General features: G+C 46.7%; 1 protein-coding gene across 4 annotated transcripts in view; it reads right to left on the bottom strand.

Moving 5' to 3' along the window:
• The window catches only part of WDTC1 (WD and tetratricopeptide repeats 1), a 30,760-nt gene that overhangs the window by 4,601 nt on the left and 10,574 nt on the right, over positions 1–15,585 (bottom strand). Inside the window, exons 5-16 of one of the 4 annotated variants that reach the window (XM_054999427.1) lie at positions 14,822–14,933; positions 12,713–12,900; positions 11,878–12,060; positions 10,718–10,812; positions 10,214–10,329; positions 8,552–8,627; positions 6,986–7,082; positions 5,976–6,149; positions 5,234–5,469; positions 4,595–4,760; positions 3,346–3,538; positions 2,244–2,416 (exon numbers count right to left, since the gene is read on the bottom strand). In XM_054999427.1, the coding sequence (XP_054855402.1) occupies positions 2,244–2,416; positions 3,346–3,538; positions 4,595–4,760; positions 5,234–5,469; positions 5,976–6,149; positions 6,986–7,082; positions 8,552–8,627; positions 10,214–10,329; positions 10,718–10,812; positions 11,878–12,060; positions 12,713–12,900; positions 14,822–14,933 (1,809 nt within the window). Of the gene's footprint in view, positions 1–1,787; positions 2,417–3,345; positions 3,539–4,594; positions 4,764–5,233; positions 5,470–5,975; positions 6,150–6,985; positions 7,083–8,551; positions 8,628–10,213; positions 10,330–10,717; positions 10,813–11,877; positions 12,061–12,712; positions 12,901–14,821; positions 14,934–15,585 lie in introns of those variants that run through there. The other 3 variants (XM_054999426.1, XM_054999428.1, XM_054999429.1) reach the window with 3 other exon arrangements.

The following is a 15,585-nucleotide window of genomic DNA, read 5'->3' as shown; positions in this document are numbered from 1 at the left end:
ATATGGCTTTACTGAACAGGCAACCACTGCACAGAAGTTGGCTTGGTCCCTGAAAAATAGCTACAGCCCGGATTTCTTCAGGGCGATGCCATCCTTGTCCACCTGAACAGCCTGTGGCTTAACTTTGGCCTATAGAGGAAAAGTGGGGAGGGGGTCAGGAAGGACAACACAAGGGGCTTTTGGAGACTTCTACCTCAGCTCCTACAAGGGAAGCCTTGCACAAGACCACAGCAAAGATGTTTTCGGGAAAGGGGAAAACAAGTGGGTTGACCCAGGGGCTTTCTGTCCATCCCACTGCAGGCTGGGCTTGCTTCCAATGGAGCATTCATGAGTTATCTGCTGAAACAGTTACGAGGTGGTTTAGGGCAATTCCACAATGTCATAACGGTTTGGACAATGTCAAGAGTACAGCCCATGAGGATAGAGGCCAGCACAGGAAGGAAGAGCCAAGGCTGCCCTACTGTGTTGAGCAATCGCAGTATGTACAGTTTTCTTTCTCAAAGGGATATCAGGCCTCCAAGAAAATTCCTAATCCAAGAAGCTTCCCCTAAAATGGCATTTCTGCTGGGCATTGTCACCCCCACCACCCAGCAAACACAAGGGCCAATGCTGTCCAGGTAACAAAACAGTGAAGAAATGTGTTGTTTCTAAGAACTCTTTGGTTTTAGGCAATGCTCCACAATGTGTCTGTTGCCCAGGAGCCATTTGATGGTTAGAATATAGTGAGTACAACCGTATAGGATGAGAGAAAAGCTAGACTCCTCTGCCAACTGAGAAGGCTTTGCCCACCTCAACACTCTGAGAAGCCACAGCTGGAGAGGTACAAAAAGTTCCCAAGGAAATTCCTAAGCCAAAGGGCAAAAAAAGAAACAGTCACCCCATTGGGGACAAGGGCCACATTCAGACATAAAGCCCCTGCTTATGTGTCATGGCCATGGGCACAGCTTGCTGGCTGTGGTTGTGCAGCCCCACATGCTCCCCCCGCCCCCCCCCACCATCACCACAAGGAGGGCAATAGAAAGCTTCCTGGGTTGGAAAGCTCTGAAATATACACAAATTGTTTCCTCTCTGCATACAAGGATTCTACACCACCATCTAATCTGGTTTAGAAACCCAGGTTGTTCAGTGGCATCTGGTGGGGGGAGCGGACAAGAGAAGGGAACAACGTCCAAGCAAAGCCATGTTCGTGTATGTCGCAGACAGATTTGAATGTGGCTGAGGAGAGAAGTGCCCTTGTCCCGAACCAGCGGCAGATCCTGAGCAGCCAAGTCACAGGAGAGATTCTTTCCAAGGCTTCCACCCCCAGCTGTGAGGCAGCACATCAGCAAGATGCCCCAATTCACAGCCAAGGAGACCTGGGAAATAAAAGGTTTCCAATGAGGGAGAAAACAAAAACAGCAGGAGTTTTCCGAACAGCAGCTTCAGATGTTTTTACTAGGTACAGCCACAGAAGTCACCAAGCCCTATGGCTGGGGGTTTCTCCCTGGGACAGTCATTTCTCTGCACAGAGAAGACAGAGAAAGCATTAGATATGAGAGCCAGGAAGTTGGCACCTCTGCTTAGCAGCAGGGGCCACGTACTGTCGCCTTGCATTAGCTAGCCTGCCAGTTTTTCATCTGGTCACTCTGCTGCGACTGCGTGCCAGGTGCAAAGGCCAAGTGAACATTAGGTGGCTGCTGGCTGAGCCAAAGCAACCTTACTTGAGGCTGTTTGGTAACAGTGGAGCAGGCAAGCCAAGCTTTGGAGACAAGAGACCACTGCATTAATGCCATTCCGTAATCCCTGCCCTAGGTTGACATTTTATTGAGTTTTTAAACATCCTCTCTGCCAAATGCATTTGTGTAGGCAATGCCCACCCCCCAACACCTCTCTTCCAGGCAGTGCAGCGGCACTGGAAGATGAGGATGGTTTTACACTGCTCACAGACAATGCAAAAAAAAATAAGAAAAGAGAAATCCCAGCACAGACTAGATTCTGCTAGAGGCGAAGCTCCAACGGGCTGCGATCCCATGCTGCTCCAGAGTGGAATGGTGGGGTGGGCAAAGGGGAAGAAAGGGTAGCAGCAGTTTAAACAAAGCCACTTCGGTCCCTGCTGGCGGGTCCTACTCTGTGCATAGTGTGAAACAGTGCAGTTGTTCGTCAGAGTCCAAAACTGAGCAAACTAAATTTCCCTTCAAACAAACAAAAAATATTTATGGGAAGGAGAGGCAATTCAGCTTTAGCTGGTCCGGCACTGGACTTGCCCCTCTGAGCTGTCTTCATCGTCTGAGCCTCCGGCCCCACTGCTGGTCAGTCCTGTGATCCGGTAGCCCATGTTCATCAGCATCACCTCCAATGGGTCTGCGTTCATTCGCTTCTGGTTAGCCTGGGAAGCACCTTCCATGTCTTTTACCACACGCCCGTTCAGTGCTTCACTCTGGAGAAGAAGGGAGGAGAAAGGAAGGAGTGTTAGGCTTGTGCCTACCAAAATGGCTACTACCAGACTTTAACGTCTTTTCGTATGTTTATTCCCTTTGTGGCCAAAATGGCTTACATCATGCCGTCCTCCATTTTATCCTCACAACAACCCTGTGAAGTAGGCTAGGATATGTGAGACTGGCCCAAGGTCACCCAGTAAGTTTCTGCGACTTTCTTCTGATCCTAGTTCAGCACTCCAACCACTATACCATGTTGGACTACATCTGCTTGAAAGAACAAGAGGGAAGGGGCAAATGGCAACATGTCCCTGTTCAGAGGGGGTTGGCTTAACTCCCCAGCAGGCATGTTGTGTCTGAAAACCAAGTGTCCGAAGACCTGCCAAGAAGTACAGGGTGACTTGTGTACTTCCTTGTTTTGTCCTCACTCTTATGAGAGGTTGTCTAGAAGAGAGCACGCAAGAGCCATCACTTCGAACATCACTTCAGGCCTTCTTTAGGTAGCAAAAGGCCCACCCCTGTCCAACACGAGCATCCCAGCCCCATCGCAAGAATTCTGCAACCAAGGTATTCAGGGTCTGCACTGCAGAACCAACAGAGCCGCAAGGCTCAGATAATGTTATCATCCTATTGCACAGAGATCTGCCAACTCCCACCGCAGAAAGCCAGTATGGTGTAGTGGTTACAGCATCACGCGCGAGGCTCTGGGAGACCCAGGTCAGATTCGCTGCTTCGTCATGGAAGCACTCTGGGTGACCTTGGGCCACTTACACACTTGCAGCATGACCCACTTCACAGGGTTGTTACCATGAAGAAAAAAGGGAGGAGGGGAGAATCGCATCACAATCCACTTTGGGCTCCCATTAGGGAAAAAAGCAGGGCATAAACAGCTAAGCAAAGGTCTTAGCCAGTCACCTGACGCCACTCTTACCTCTGGCCTGGGATTCCACAGCCGTACAACGGGGTCAATGCCACTGGTGGCCAGGAAGCAGTAACTCGGGTGGGGCTGAAGGCAGTTGACGATCGACTCGTCCCCCTGCAGAACCCGCACGAGGTTGGTCGTCTCTTTCTCCCAGATGAAGAAGGAGCCGTCGTCGGAGCCACTGATTATGTATTGTGCGTTGCTAGAAGAGGTAAAAGCAGAGGGATCAAGGCTGAGATCAACCGGATACCATTGAAGGGGTCAGCTGAAGCAACAAGATTGTAATCAAATTACAGAAGCCGTAGTGGGGGAAACAAATGGTTGGCTGGAAAACCAAGCTTCTGTCTTTTTAATAGCTGGGTGACCTTGGGACCATCACAGCTCTTCCAGAGCTCTCTCAGCCCCACCCACCTCACAGGGTGATTATTGTGGGGATAATAACGTGCTTGGTAAACAGCTCGGAGTGGGCGTTAAGTCATCCTGAAGGGCAGTATATAAATCGAATATTGTTGTTGTTATTTTAGGAGAAGGAGAAGTTTTCTGCCCACTCGCTTTAGCTCATGCATAATTTTATAAACCTCTGTCATCTCTTTTATAAACTGAGAAGTCCCAGAATCTCCAACATTTCCTCATAGGAAAGGAACTCCAGCCCCCTAATCATCTTGGTTGCCCTCTTCTGTACTTTTTCCAGCTCTGCAATGCGCTTTCTGAGATACAGTGACCAGAACTGAACACAGTATTCCAAATGAGGCAGCACCATAGATCTCTACAAGGGCATTATAATACTGGCTGTTTTATTTTCAGTCCCTTTCCTAATAATTCCCAGCACAGTGTTTGCCTTTTTCACAGCTGTGGCACCCTGGGTTGACATGCTCATTGAGCTGTCCACTATGACCTCAAGGTCTCTTCCCTTCTCAGTCTCAGCAAGTTCAGACTCCATTAGCATGAATTGCATAGGAGCCTCAAGCCAGAGAAGGTTTATCACTGGCTCAGCAGCACATGGAACAATTACGCTTGCAGAGATGATGAGGGCACCCAGTGTTCTCTTTAGCTTATATCAGAGACTGCAACAACAACAAAAAAACACTGTATCCATGCAAAATACCCACTGGCAATCCTGCACACATTTGTTCAGCTGCTGCACTGGTTTGCTGAAAAACCAGCTCTGGGCTGCTTTCCCCAGAGCTGCCTGTCTGGTGTGGGCCTGATCCTCTGTGACAGTATTCAGACACCAGGTCTCAAGAGAAGCCCGACATACCTTCCAAAGAAGTTAGCCTCTTTGATATCCGTGGTGGTGTTGCAGTGGCCGCAGTACCGGAATTTGTAGTCATAGCTGCGCTCCCTCAGCACCATCTCATCCTCCGAGATGGAATCCTTGCGCCCGGTTGCTCGCAGCCAAATGGGGCCACCCGCTTTCTTGTCTTCTGCTAGAAAAACCCATAAAATACCAAAGTTACTTGCCAAAAGGGTGAAAATGAGCTAACAAACTCATTCTGCTTAGTTCTGAAGATGATAAAAGTAGCTATTTTCTCAGCCTCCATCACCCAAGGCTCCATCCCACCTTTACTGAATTTAAGGCCAAGCTGCAGTCTGAACCCAGGACTTCAGGTTCCAGACCACCTTAGTCCTTAAATTAGGCACAAAGGCCAGCCCTTTACAACAGAGGGATGCTTTAGCCTCTGTTTCCTGCCTTCTGGGGGCACCTGGTTTGGCCGCTGTGTGAAACAGGGAGCTGGACTCAATGGATCATTGGTCTGATCCAATGCAACTCCCCATACAGTCTGGCAAGTGGTCCCCAGATAGCTCTGGCACCTTTGAGAAGTTTGTACATTCTGGACAAAAGTGATTTGGCCTTCACTAAAGCAGAAGGGAAATGCACGGTTATGCTGGTCCCCACCATTATCGCTTTTCGAGAAGAGGGCTGCATTGATGTCCCGGTCTAGGGCATCGCAAGCGCTGCTATGTGCTTGCTCGGGGAATTTTCCCTTGAAGTCATCCAGACACTCCAGCGCTTCTGCCACATACTTCAGCTCAAAGAGGCAGCGGGCCAGGCGGAAGTGAGCCTTCAGATGGCACGGGTTCAGGGAGATGGCTTTTAAGCAGTCTCGCAAAGCATCGTAATGATCCCCGTCCCTGCAAGTGGGGACAGAGACATCAAGACCCTTGCAGTAAAAGTATGACCTAAACCCACTCCCCTGCCCTCATCTCCCTCCTTTCAGACCATGAAGGGAAGTCAACCACTTCCTATTCCCTCTCTCTAACACCACTAGAGAGCATCTCCACTCTAAAGGCTGACTCTGCTTCATGGTGCTGTTTGCAGAATCTCTCCCAGTGGGGAAAGGCAGGCCTCGGCTTGCTGAGGAGGCAGAAATGCCAGATTACAGCACAGCTAGCCCAGAAATCAGAAGCCCAGCTGGTTCCTCTGCCTAGAGATAGCAAGTCGAAGAGTGGATCCCTTGAGCAGTCATAGGTGGAGCCATGTGCCAGCACCCCAGCTGAGAGCCAGCTATGAAGGAGGTTACATACATGTATTCTGGGATCTAGACCAACAACTCCATCCTTCCCAGAACTATGCTCACTGGCACAAGAGGCTCCCTTTTGCAATCACTCTCCTCCATAACCTGGCCCGGTCTGCTTACCATTTGCGCTTCATGTATGCGGCGGCTCTGTTTCCGTACAGCATGGCATTGTTGGGGGCCTTCTGGACCGCTTGGCTGTACAGCTGGATGGCTTGAGTCCACTGCTGGCAAGCAAAAGCCTCGTTGGCTTGCAATTTAATTTTCTCCAGGTAAGGAGGAAGCTCTGCCTGCGGGCTACAGAAACGAGAAATGCTAGAATGTGGTCAGGGAGGCCCAAAGCAACCAGCCCTTTGCTTTAACAATAACAAGAGAACCACATCATAAAAGAGCGGAGCCAAGCCTCATTGCCCAGAGCAGGCCTAACTCGCTGCTGACTCAAAGACATTATGTTTGGCCACTGAGCCTCTGAAGGTTGGGTCTCAAGTACGCATGGCAGTGATAACACTGGCCCACAGAAGCCCTTCTCCTCTTACTCCAGATGCAAAGGGACCTGTTGCGGTGATGTAACTGCAAGGACCAAACACTCTGCCACTATGCTCACAGGCACACACTCCCCTCACCGCCTACGACTAAACCTTTATTTATTTATTTAAATTTATTTAAAACATTAATTAGTCACCTTTCTACCTTGTAGGAACTCAAGGCAGCTTTCAATAAGATGCCTTAAAATGCCATGCTGGTTGCAGGGCTAAGCTCCATCAAGCGTCCAATCCAGGTTAACTCCAGCAAGTTCTCCAGAACCACACTGGACAAGGGCACTCCCCTCAAAGGAGACCAGGGTACTCGCCACAGTCTGGGCCCTTCTCACATGCCATATGCTCACGTACACGGATGCGTCTCTTCCACCCCCAGCCATGCAGGGCAGCAAGGGGGTGAGAACACAGCTGTTCCATCCATGACCAAGCTTCCAGGACCCAGGACAGTTCCCAGACCAGGTGGCCCAGTCTCTGCAAGTCAATTCCCATAACAGCAGGGGTGCTGTTTGAGTTTTAAAAATACAGAACTCACACAAACACAAGGAACAGCAGACACGGAGAACAAACAGGCACGCAAGGCATGTGCCATTGTACCTGACATGCGCTCTGCCCTCGGCCAACCTGAATCCGTTGCTGTGGAGATGGATGCCATTCGACACCCCATTGGTAGATGTTTTCCCATTCTGCAGCTCTACGGGTTGTGAAGAAAAACTGAGTAACTTACAGAGAACATGCAGACATTTGACTGTTCTGCAGTGGCTGAGTGGAACCCCAACAGCAATGCTCACTGCCACCCTCACCTGGCTCCATGCGCTTAACCCCTCATGGCACATTAGAAGTGGGGAAAACACCATGCTTGTATTAGTAATGCTCTCAAGAGTCCTGTAAGGGAAGCCAATGAGTTTGACACCAGGGACCCATTTCATGTAACCCAACCCAGCACTCTTGCACCCATACAGCAGATGGAAAAGGTAGGGAGGATGCTTGCCCACGGCAACCTAGTGATTTCACAGGAGAACCGAGATAGGGGCACTTCCTAATCCACAGCTCAGCCTCCTAACCACCAACATTCACATAAGAATCAGCAGGGTTCTCACTACCAAATGCAACATTCGCTTTGTAATGTGAAAGTTTTACATCTTACATCTTACAATGCAAGTTGTTCCAATATACCTAACTGCAGGAAATGGCAGGATACAGGCTTGGCTGCATTGATTTGCTTTTCTCAACATCTGGCCTTGAGACTGGAAAGGGTCCTGCATGTCAGGATCCCACTACTGCAGCACCCACCCACCAACATTAATATGGGATGTAAATACAGGAAAAAGGTCCAACAGCCAGCACATTCCTGGTGTGCTTGTTCCTAAAATGCTAGAAGAGCTCTGGGGCAAACCTAATATATAGGTTTTTATATCATCTGGAATGCCAGGAGTCATATTCTGCAAGGCTGGAGAGAACAGACCTGTAAACCATTCCCCCCGCCCCTCACTCTTACTATAATTTCAGGGATTGCTTAAAGAGAGGGAAGAACTTTTGTGCCCACCAATTCAAACAAGAAACCAGAATGAAACTATACCTCGCCCCTCCTGAGAACTGCATCACAAACTGAAAGCAACATAGAGCCAGCGATACTGCCTACACGCAGAAACCATGCTTGGAAAGAACAGCATGCTTACAGCATTATTTATTTATCGCTATTGATCGTTCAAAGCCACGTTGCTTGCTGGACGCCTCTCTCGGCTTTCTTTACTCCACAGAAAATTCATTACAGACACCTGGTTGTCCTGCTGTGTAAATAGGCTTTGGACACTAACTCTGTAGAAAAAGCCTTGCTAGCTGCTCAATGCCATCCTCGGCTGCTCTGCCCAATAAACTGTTGTGCAAACTTGTTGGAACTGGATCCCTGGTGTTCCCCAGCCATCTTCCAATTGATTAAAGCAGAAAGTCGTCACACTCATTTTCCAATTTGTGGTAGCCACCAAGAGGACTAGACACTTAGCTTTAAAAAAATCCCTATATTCAACTATGCCAACATGCAACACGAGGTGGGGGGGAGAGCTGGGGCGGGGGAAAATAAGTCCACAGAAATGCCTCAGGAGTTATATCCAACACGCCACTACACTGGAAACCCCCTCTCTGTTCCCAAACCATCATACTTACCTCCTGAAGAGTGGCATTTCTTTGGCAGGAGAAAAGTGTATGGCCGCTGCTTGTAAGTCAGGTCAAATAAGTAAACCTAGAAAAATCAAAATGAGCAGTGAGCTTGCAGACTATCCGGGGAGACACACGGGATGAACAAGGAATGAAGCACCCACATGAAAGTATTGTGCTAAGTCACCTAAGATGACACAGCAACCAGTAGATGTCAACACTGTCCTCACAAGAATAAAGCAGCTCTGTGCACAAGTTACAACGAACACACATACATCCTGCATGTACACCTGTTTGTAAGAAAAAGCCAATGAATGTTCACTTTACAAATGAAACCAGGGGCTTGTACCTGGATAAATATGGGGTTTAAATAACAAGTTCACCTGCATTATTTTGAACATAACATGAGAATTACCAAACATGTGTATAAAGAAAAAAATCACAAATACCCTGTACCTGGATTGTATATTCATTCGCTGTAACTTGTGAGCAATGAAATTAAGACATGGATTTAGGAAAAGGCACTAAATCAAAGGCTATTCTCACAGAAGGTGACCAACTGAGAACCAAATACTTCTAAGGAATCCCCAGCCACCTGCAAAAGGAATGAGCTATGTCAGAAGGGAGAATTAGCACCTTCCATCAACATCGTGCACTGAAGTGTCTTGCAGTTTTTGGAAATCTAAAACAAAGTCATCAGCTTGGGAAGGAAGCAAGTTTGCCTCACTAGGGTAAGAGACAGACAAACTAGCTTGCATTTAGGGAAATTGTTTCCCCTAAAGGATGGAGGGGTCCAGATGAAACCAGAGTAGTACACCACACTCTCTATAAAGCGTGTCATGCTCTGCTGCAGGTACACAAAAAGGTGTTAGAGTTTAACAGTTCAGAGTAGTAAGGCATTGCACAGATAAGCATATGGAATCTTACACACCAGTAGAATTCCTAATTTTAAAGCTCACTGTAACCGGAAATATAACGAAGATGGCCACAATTCTCCACCCAGAGAAGAGATGTTCAGGACCCAGGGTCACAATGAAAATGCAGCGTTAAACTCTTAAGGCCTTCAGGAAAACTATCAGTCAGACAAAGGAAGTGCTACCAATGTAGAACATTACCCAAAAAGGAAGGAGGCCGTATCACTGTTGCGTTCTGTGCAGCTCCTAAGCACTACGGCACCATAAAGTCTAATTAATTTAACTAACTAGTATTCTGAAGGCATTACTAGCTTTTGAATCTACAGCATCTGCTGAAGAAGCCCTCTGGTCAGAAAGTCCACAACATTTTAAAACCACTGGGTTCAATCACAAGAGATCATTTCGTGCCATTTTCGGTTTCCTCAAACTTTGCAATATTTTCTGCAACGCAGAGGGGCTGGAGAGCAGCGGAGTGACAAAAGCCTCAGCACTACTTTTTTTTTTAAAAAAGCAACCTTTCCAGCTGAATTTAAGGAGGGCAGTCACTCCATTTTACTGCAAGGTGCTTCCAAAGAAGATCAAAAGTGATGAAAGCAATTCTGCAAGGATACAATCCGCTACACCCATTACAGACATATTCTAAAAGAAGATTTTTACAGAGCACTGTTTGCAACATACAGGAGAATACAGCTGGGAAATGTAGAGAACAGCCCATCAATCATCTGCTTTTTAAAGCTGACAGTTCAGCCCATCCTACCTGCTCCCCTCCCATGTTCACCAACAGCTCTGTACCATCGGGACTGAAGGTGACATATGTAGCTACCAGCACCCTCAGCCGGTTATTGTAGTCCGGTAGTTTCACTGGAAGATGTCCTGTAGAACAGAGAAGAAACCCAAACAGAGTTCATCTATAAAAGTTGGTGGAAGACGGAAGCTATTTCAGTCTCCCTTTAACAACAACCTACAAGGCACAGCGCAGCTCCCATTTATGCTGGCTTCCAAGCAGCAGCAAGCAGAAGGAGTCATCTGCTCACACTGAAGCCACAACTATGGGAAATACAAACTGCAGGTGTGGGGAGGTATCCTTTTATAGCCTTATGACTGCAGTCCCAGGCTATGCTGAGCCCCACTGAGTTCAGTGAGACTGATTTCTGAGAAAACATAGCTTCAGGCTGTCCCATGTGTCACCTGAGCATACTGGCACCTTCCAGAGCACATAAACAAGCGGCACTGGACTGGGCATCAGCTACAGAAGTCATACCTGCTACATAGTACTGTGCAGCACCATCTGGGAGGGGCTTTTGCCGATCGCAAAATGTATGGACTCCAGCGGTAGGATTCTGTTTCATGCTTTTTCTAGCAGAAAAGAAAAAGAGTTTTTTTTAAAAAAATGACGATACTAGACCGCTAGTTTTCTGCCCCTCCTCAATTAAGAAAGCAAGAAAGCCAAAAACAATTACCATTAGGAGGGAAAACATACCGAAATCACTGGGGAAACATTCCAGCCCTCCGGAAATTTCTTGAGTTGGTGTGTTCCCTCCCCCTTTCTCCACATGCACGTAGCAAACCACAATTTGTTATGAAATTTAAATAATTCAGTTTGGCCGACTGTGGTTTGTTTCTTGACTAACAACAAGGATTCTAAGCGACTATTAAAATATGGTTTAGAATACCAGCTGGCAGACAAGAAACAAGAGATAATTTGTGAAAGTGCCTGACTTGCTTCCATTGGATCATCCAAGTTTGACTTCTACAACGTCCAGAACAGATGTAAAGAATCCTCAAACAACATTTCTTTATCTCAAATATTTATATCTTGCCTTTCTTCTCACCAACTCAGGACTCAAAGTGGGTAAGAGCAATGGTGTAGCAGTTAAGAGTGCTGGACTAGAATCTGGGAGCTGAGGTTCGAATCCTGTTTCACCATGGAAGATCGCCATGTGACCAGGTGACAAATCACAGACTCCCAGCCTAACCTACCTCACAGGGTTGCGGTGATGAAAAAAAATGGAGAATCCTGGAAGCCATGCTGAGTCTCCATTGGGGATAAAGTTGGGGTATAAATGAAGTAATAAGTAATTTCTTCTCTTCCTTAGTACTGTAAAAATTGATCTGCTACCTGGGTTTAGCCAAGTTGGATGCAGGACTACCACTGGTAGCATAGTTAATTATTAACCAAATTCAATGTACTTAATTTCATAGGGATTTTTAGAGGTTGCCATGGGACCCCCTTCCTGTTCCTACCACAACAGACTAGTATGGTTGCTCCTCTTGAAGTTACATGTATTTTGAAATTGCTGTCCAGATGTTTCAATTGACTTTTCATCCTTTTTTAAAGTTTTAATCCTTTCAACGCTTCTGCTTATGAGCTTGACCTCATCACAAATGGGGTCTTGCAGTACCCACACTAGACACAGTTACCTGTGGTTGTGGATCATGCGTATATCATAGATCCGCACAAAAGGCCCGCTGGCTCCCACTGCTAGGTAATTGTTGTCTTGGGGGTTGACAGTGAGGCATTTGGCCTCCACGAGCTGTCCACAGTATTCTGTCAGATCTATCAGGACTTCTGAGTGTTTGCTGTTCTCTCGCAGGTCATACTGTCTGAAAGGGATAGAAATGAACGTATGTCAACAAATACCCAGAGTGTCAGACATGTATGTATTTATTTAAAACATTTATTGGCCACTTTTCCTCCAAAGGTGCTCAAGGAGGCTCATAATGTAAAATCAAAAACAGCAGTTAAAAACAAAGTTTAAAAACATTTAAAAACGCTGTCCTAAATAAAACAAGTCTTCATCTGCCTCCAAATGTCAATGGTAGGCACTGAACTCTGGCCCGCCATGGAAAACAAAGACCATATTTTCAGCAACTTTCTTAGAAAGGCTGGACTGCAATTTTTGATGGGAAGACTGTGGACTGATGTAGGCTCACTGGCAGAGCACATCCCAGATTCAGAACCTAAAGGATAAGGTAGCAGATTTCAAGAAGACTCTTCTCTGCCTGAGTCCGGTTAGATGGCCCTATGACTGCAAAAGGGAACTTTATTGTTCTTTTGTTCTAAAAGGATCTCATACCAAAATTGAAAGTGGTACCACTTATGTCACCTGCTTCACACCACCCAAAATGTGGGACATATCATGCTTAATACAGTATCCTTACCATCCTCAGAGAGTTTCGGTGGGAGTGGGGAGGAGAAGGGAGGAAAGCTATGGTAGCTACGGTACTTCAGAAGAGAAGAGCATAGCACTCTTACCGGATGAGCCCATCCTCCGCTGCGCTCCAGAACGTGTTGGGCCACATGGGAGCCGTGGCAATACGCTTGACTCTGTTCTTGTGATCCCCAAACATATGGATGGTCTCTTTAACAGTCAGGTCGTGGACATGCACCTTGTAATCAGCAGCCCCGGTAATGAGTATCCGATCCTCTGTGTGTGGTAAGAACTATGAAAAAGCAAGACTTTCAGAGCAGGCCCACCAAGAGTGAGAGCAGCTTCTCACATTAGATGAGCGCAGGGCTTTTTTTCAGCTGGAACGCAGTGGAACGGCGTTCCGGCACCTCTTGAAAATGGTCACATGGCTGGTGGCCCCGCCCCCTGATCTCCTGACAGAGGGGAGTTTAGATTGACCTCGGCGTCGCTGCGGAGGACAATCTAAACTCCCCTCTGTCTGGAGATCAGGGGGCGGAGCCACCGGCCACGTGACCATTTTCACCGAGAGCAATTTAAACTTTAAAAAACTCCCCCCTTATTCCAGCCAACCTAAAGACGTCATTGTGTGGTCCTGAGTTCCACCACTGAGTTCCACCACCTTTTTTCCCAGAAAAAAGCCCTAGATGAGCAACTGCCTAGCTACAGCCAAGGGATATTATGTGCCTTCTTATGAAGTTGCCTTTGAGCAGCCCCAGGTGACTGGCTTTAGAGCTAAGGCCAGACACCCTGACCATTTCATTCCAGACAGCACCAGCCGTAATACATCAGGAAATTGAAGCCCAGCACAAGATCAAGCCAACTGGCTGCATACCCGTGGCATGTGCTCACATACAAAATTTACACTGGGTGATCTTGGGTCAGTCACAGCTTCTAGGAGCTCTCTCAGCCCCAGCCACCTTACAGGGTGATTGTTGCTATAGGGATAATGACATACTTTGTAAACCACTCTGAGTAGGCGTTAAGTCATCTTGAAGGGCAGTATATAAATCGAATGTTATTATTGTTATTCTAAAAAGCTAAATTGTATAGATTGCAAGATAGACTCTGAATGCATAATGTTTGCATAATAGAATACCAGGCAGGCACTTCACAAAGACATGGCTGGTGTGATCCTGACCAACCCCTACCATAACATTCTGAATGTTTTCAGAGAGCCACAGGTACAGGCTAGATATATAGTTTCCTGAATTTTCAAATTGATCTGTAAAAGAGTTATGAAGAGCATCTAGGGAAGTACATGGAGTAGACGAAATGCAAAGAGCCCTCAAAGCCAAGTGGTTTTACAGATATTTATACCGTTTTTCTCCCCTGGTGGGACCCAAAGCAGATTACACTATCATTCTCTCCTGTTCTATTTTATCTCCACCATCATCACCACCACCTTGTGAGGTAGGCTAGACTGAGAGCATGACTAGATCAAGGCCATCCGGCAAGCTCATGAGCTCCCATCAGTCAGTACTTGTGGTGCTCTCATTTCTTTCTACCTGGTCCTCTGCTGCTTGCCTACAGTACCGAACAGACCTCCAGAGGTGGTCTGTAGGGTGCCCTTCTTGCCACCCTTTTGGAAGCTCTATGATGTTGGTCCTGTCCCGCAGGACACTTCCAGGCTAAGGGTGATTTTGAGTTCTAAACTCCTGTAAACACTGATCTGTTGAAACAGAATTTTTGGTCGTTTTCTTTTCTTGTAGTTGGTTGACTTTTCCTTTGTATCATGTGTTAATGTTTGTTCTGCAAGAGAAGGGACTTAGAAGACAAGCAGTTGCAGCAAGACCTCTTGGCTGAGGCTCTGCCCTGCTCCTTTCTTGCAGTTAACGTTCTAAAGCCATTGCTGGCCTAGAAGTAGGGGAGAGAGAGACCCGTCCAGCACTCAGAGGACTTTTCTACTTCTTCTGTTTACTTGCTTAGATTGTATTTTGGTAAATGAAGTAGCATATAATTGCTTGAATTAAAAACTACTGCATCAGCACGGTATAAATCATTAAGTATTCAGTACTTGCTTTACAGCTTTTCTTCAAAAATATACCTGTTGTTTGAATCAGGGCACCTTTTTAGTCAATCCATTTTACTTTTAATTAACTGAGCAACTAAAACTTTTATCACAGAAGTTGTTTAAGGAGACAGCCTTTCCCAGCTCATGCAAGAGCCCCACTCACCTTGACAGAGAAGATGTTTGCGGTGTGTCCTGTGTGCATGGAGAGGAGCTTTTTCTGGTGCAAGGGATCCCACACAATGGTGTGCTGATCGTCGGAGCCGGAGGCCAGCAAGCTGAAAAGTCACAGGAGAGGAAACTTTACAAGCTGGGAACTGTGGACAGCCTCACAAAAGTTACTTCCATTTCAAGTTTTTCCTCAGACCCAAATGCTCTTCAGACCTTCTCTTTTAGAGGAACTAACCACCTTTAACAGACGAGTTTTCCATTTGGAGCTGAATATGCCACTCGTGGGGAAAGTATATTTCACCGCTTTTGCTCCTCACGGTGACCCAAACTAGTTTACACCATTCTCTTTCACTTCATTCTCACAACCCGAACCCTGTGAAACAGGTCACTCAGCAAACTTCCATGGTAGAAGAGGAATCTGAATCAGGGTCCTCCCAGGTACTAATCTAACCACCACACCAAGCTGGTTCTCATTTCCCACTATATGGGTCTCAGTCATCATATAAGCCAGTTTACATAAAATTGTTTTTAGTGCATTCTGCTCGTTTTAAGCTAATCTTTGGCTTATCAGTTTTACTGCACTGTAACTTAAGATGTTGAAAAACATCATAACGCACAAAACAAACCTAAGAACTGCCATACAGGAACTACTGAGTAAAGCATTCTGTTTTCCATAGGGGCAAACAGAAGTGGACTGGTGCAGAGTTTAAAATGTTGGATTAGGATCTGGGAGAACCAGGTTCAAACCCCAGCTCTGCC

Source organism: Eublepharis macularius, chromosome 15, assembly GCF_028583425.1.
Source record: "Eublepharis macularius isolate TG4126 chromosome 15, MPM_Emac_v1.0, whole genome shotgun sequence".
Taxonomy (NCBI): Eukaryota; Metazoa; Chordata; class Lepidosauria; order Squamata; family Eublepharidae; genus Eublepharis; species Eublepharis macularius.
Note: the sequence above shows the minus strand (reverse complement) of the source record. Positions and strands in the feature narration are given on the sequence as shown.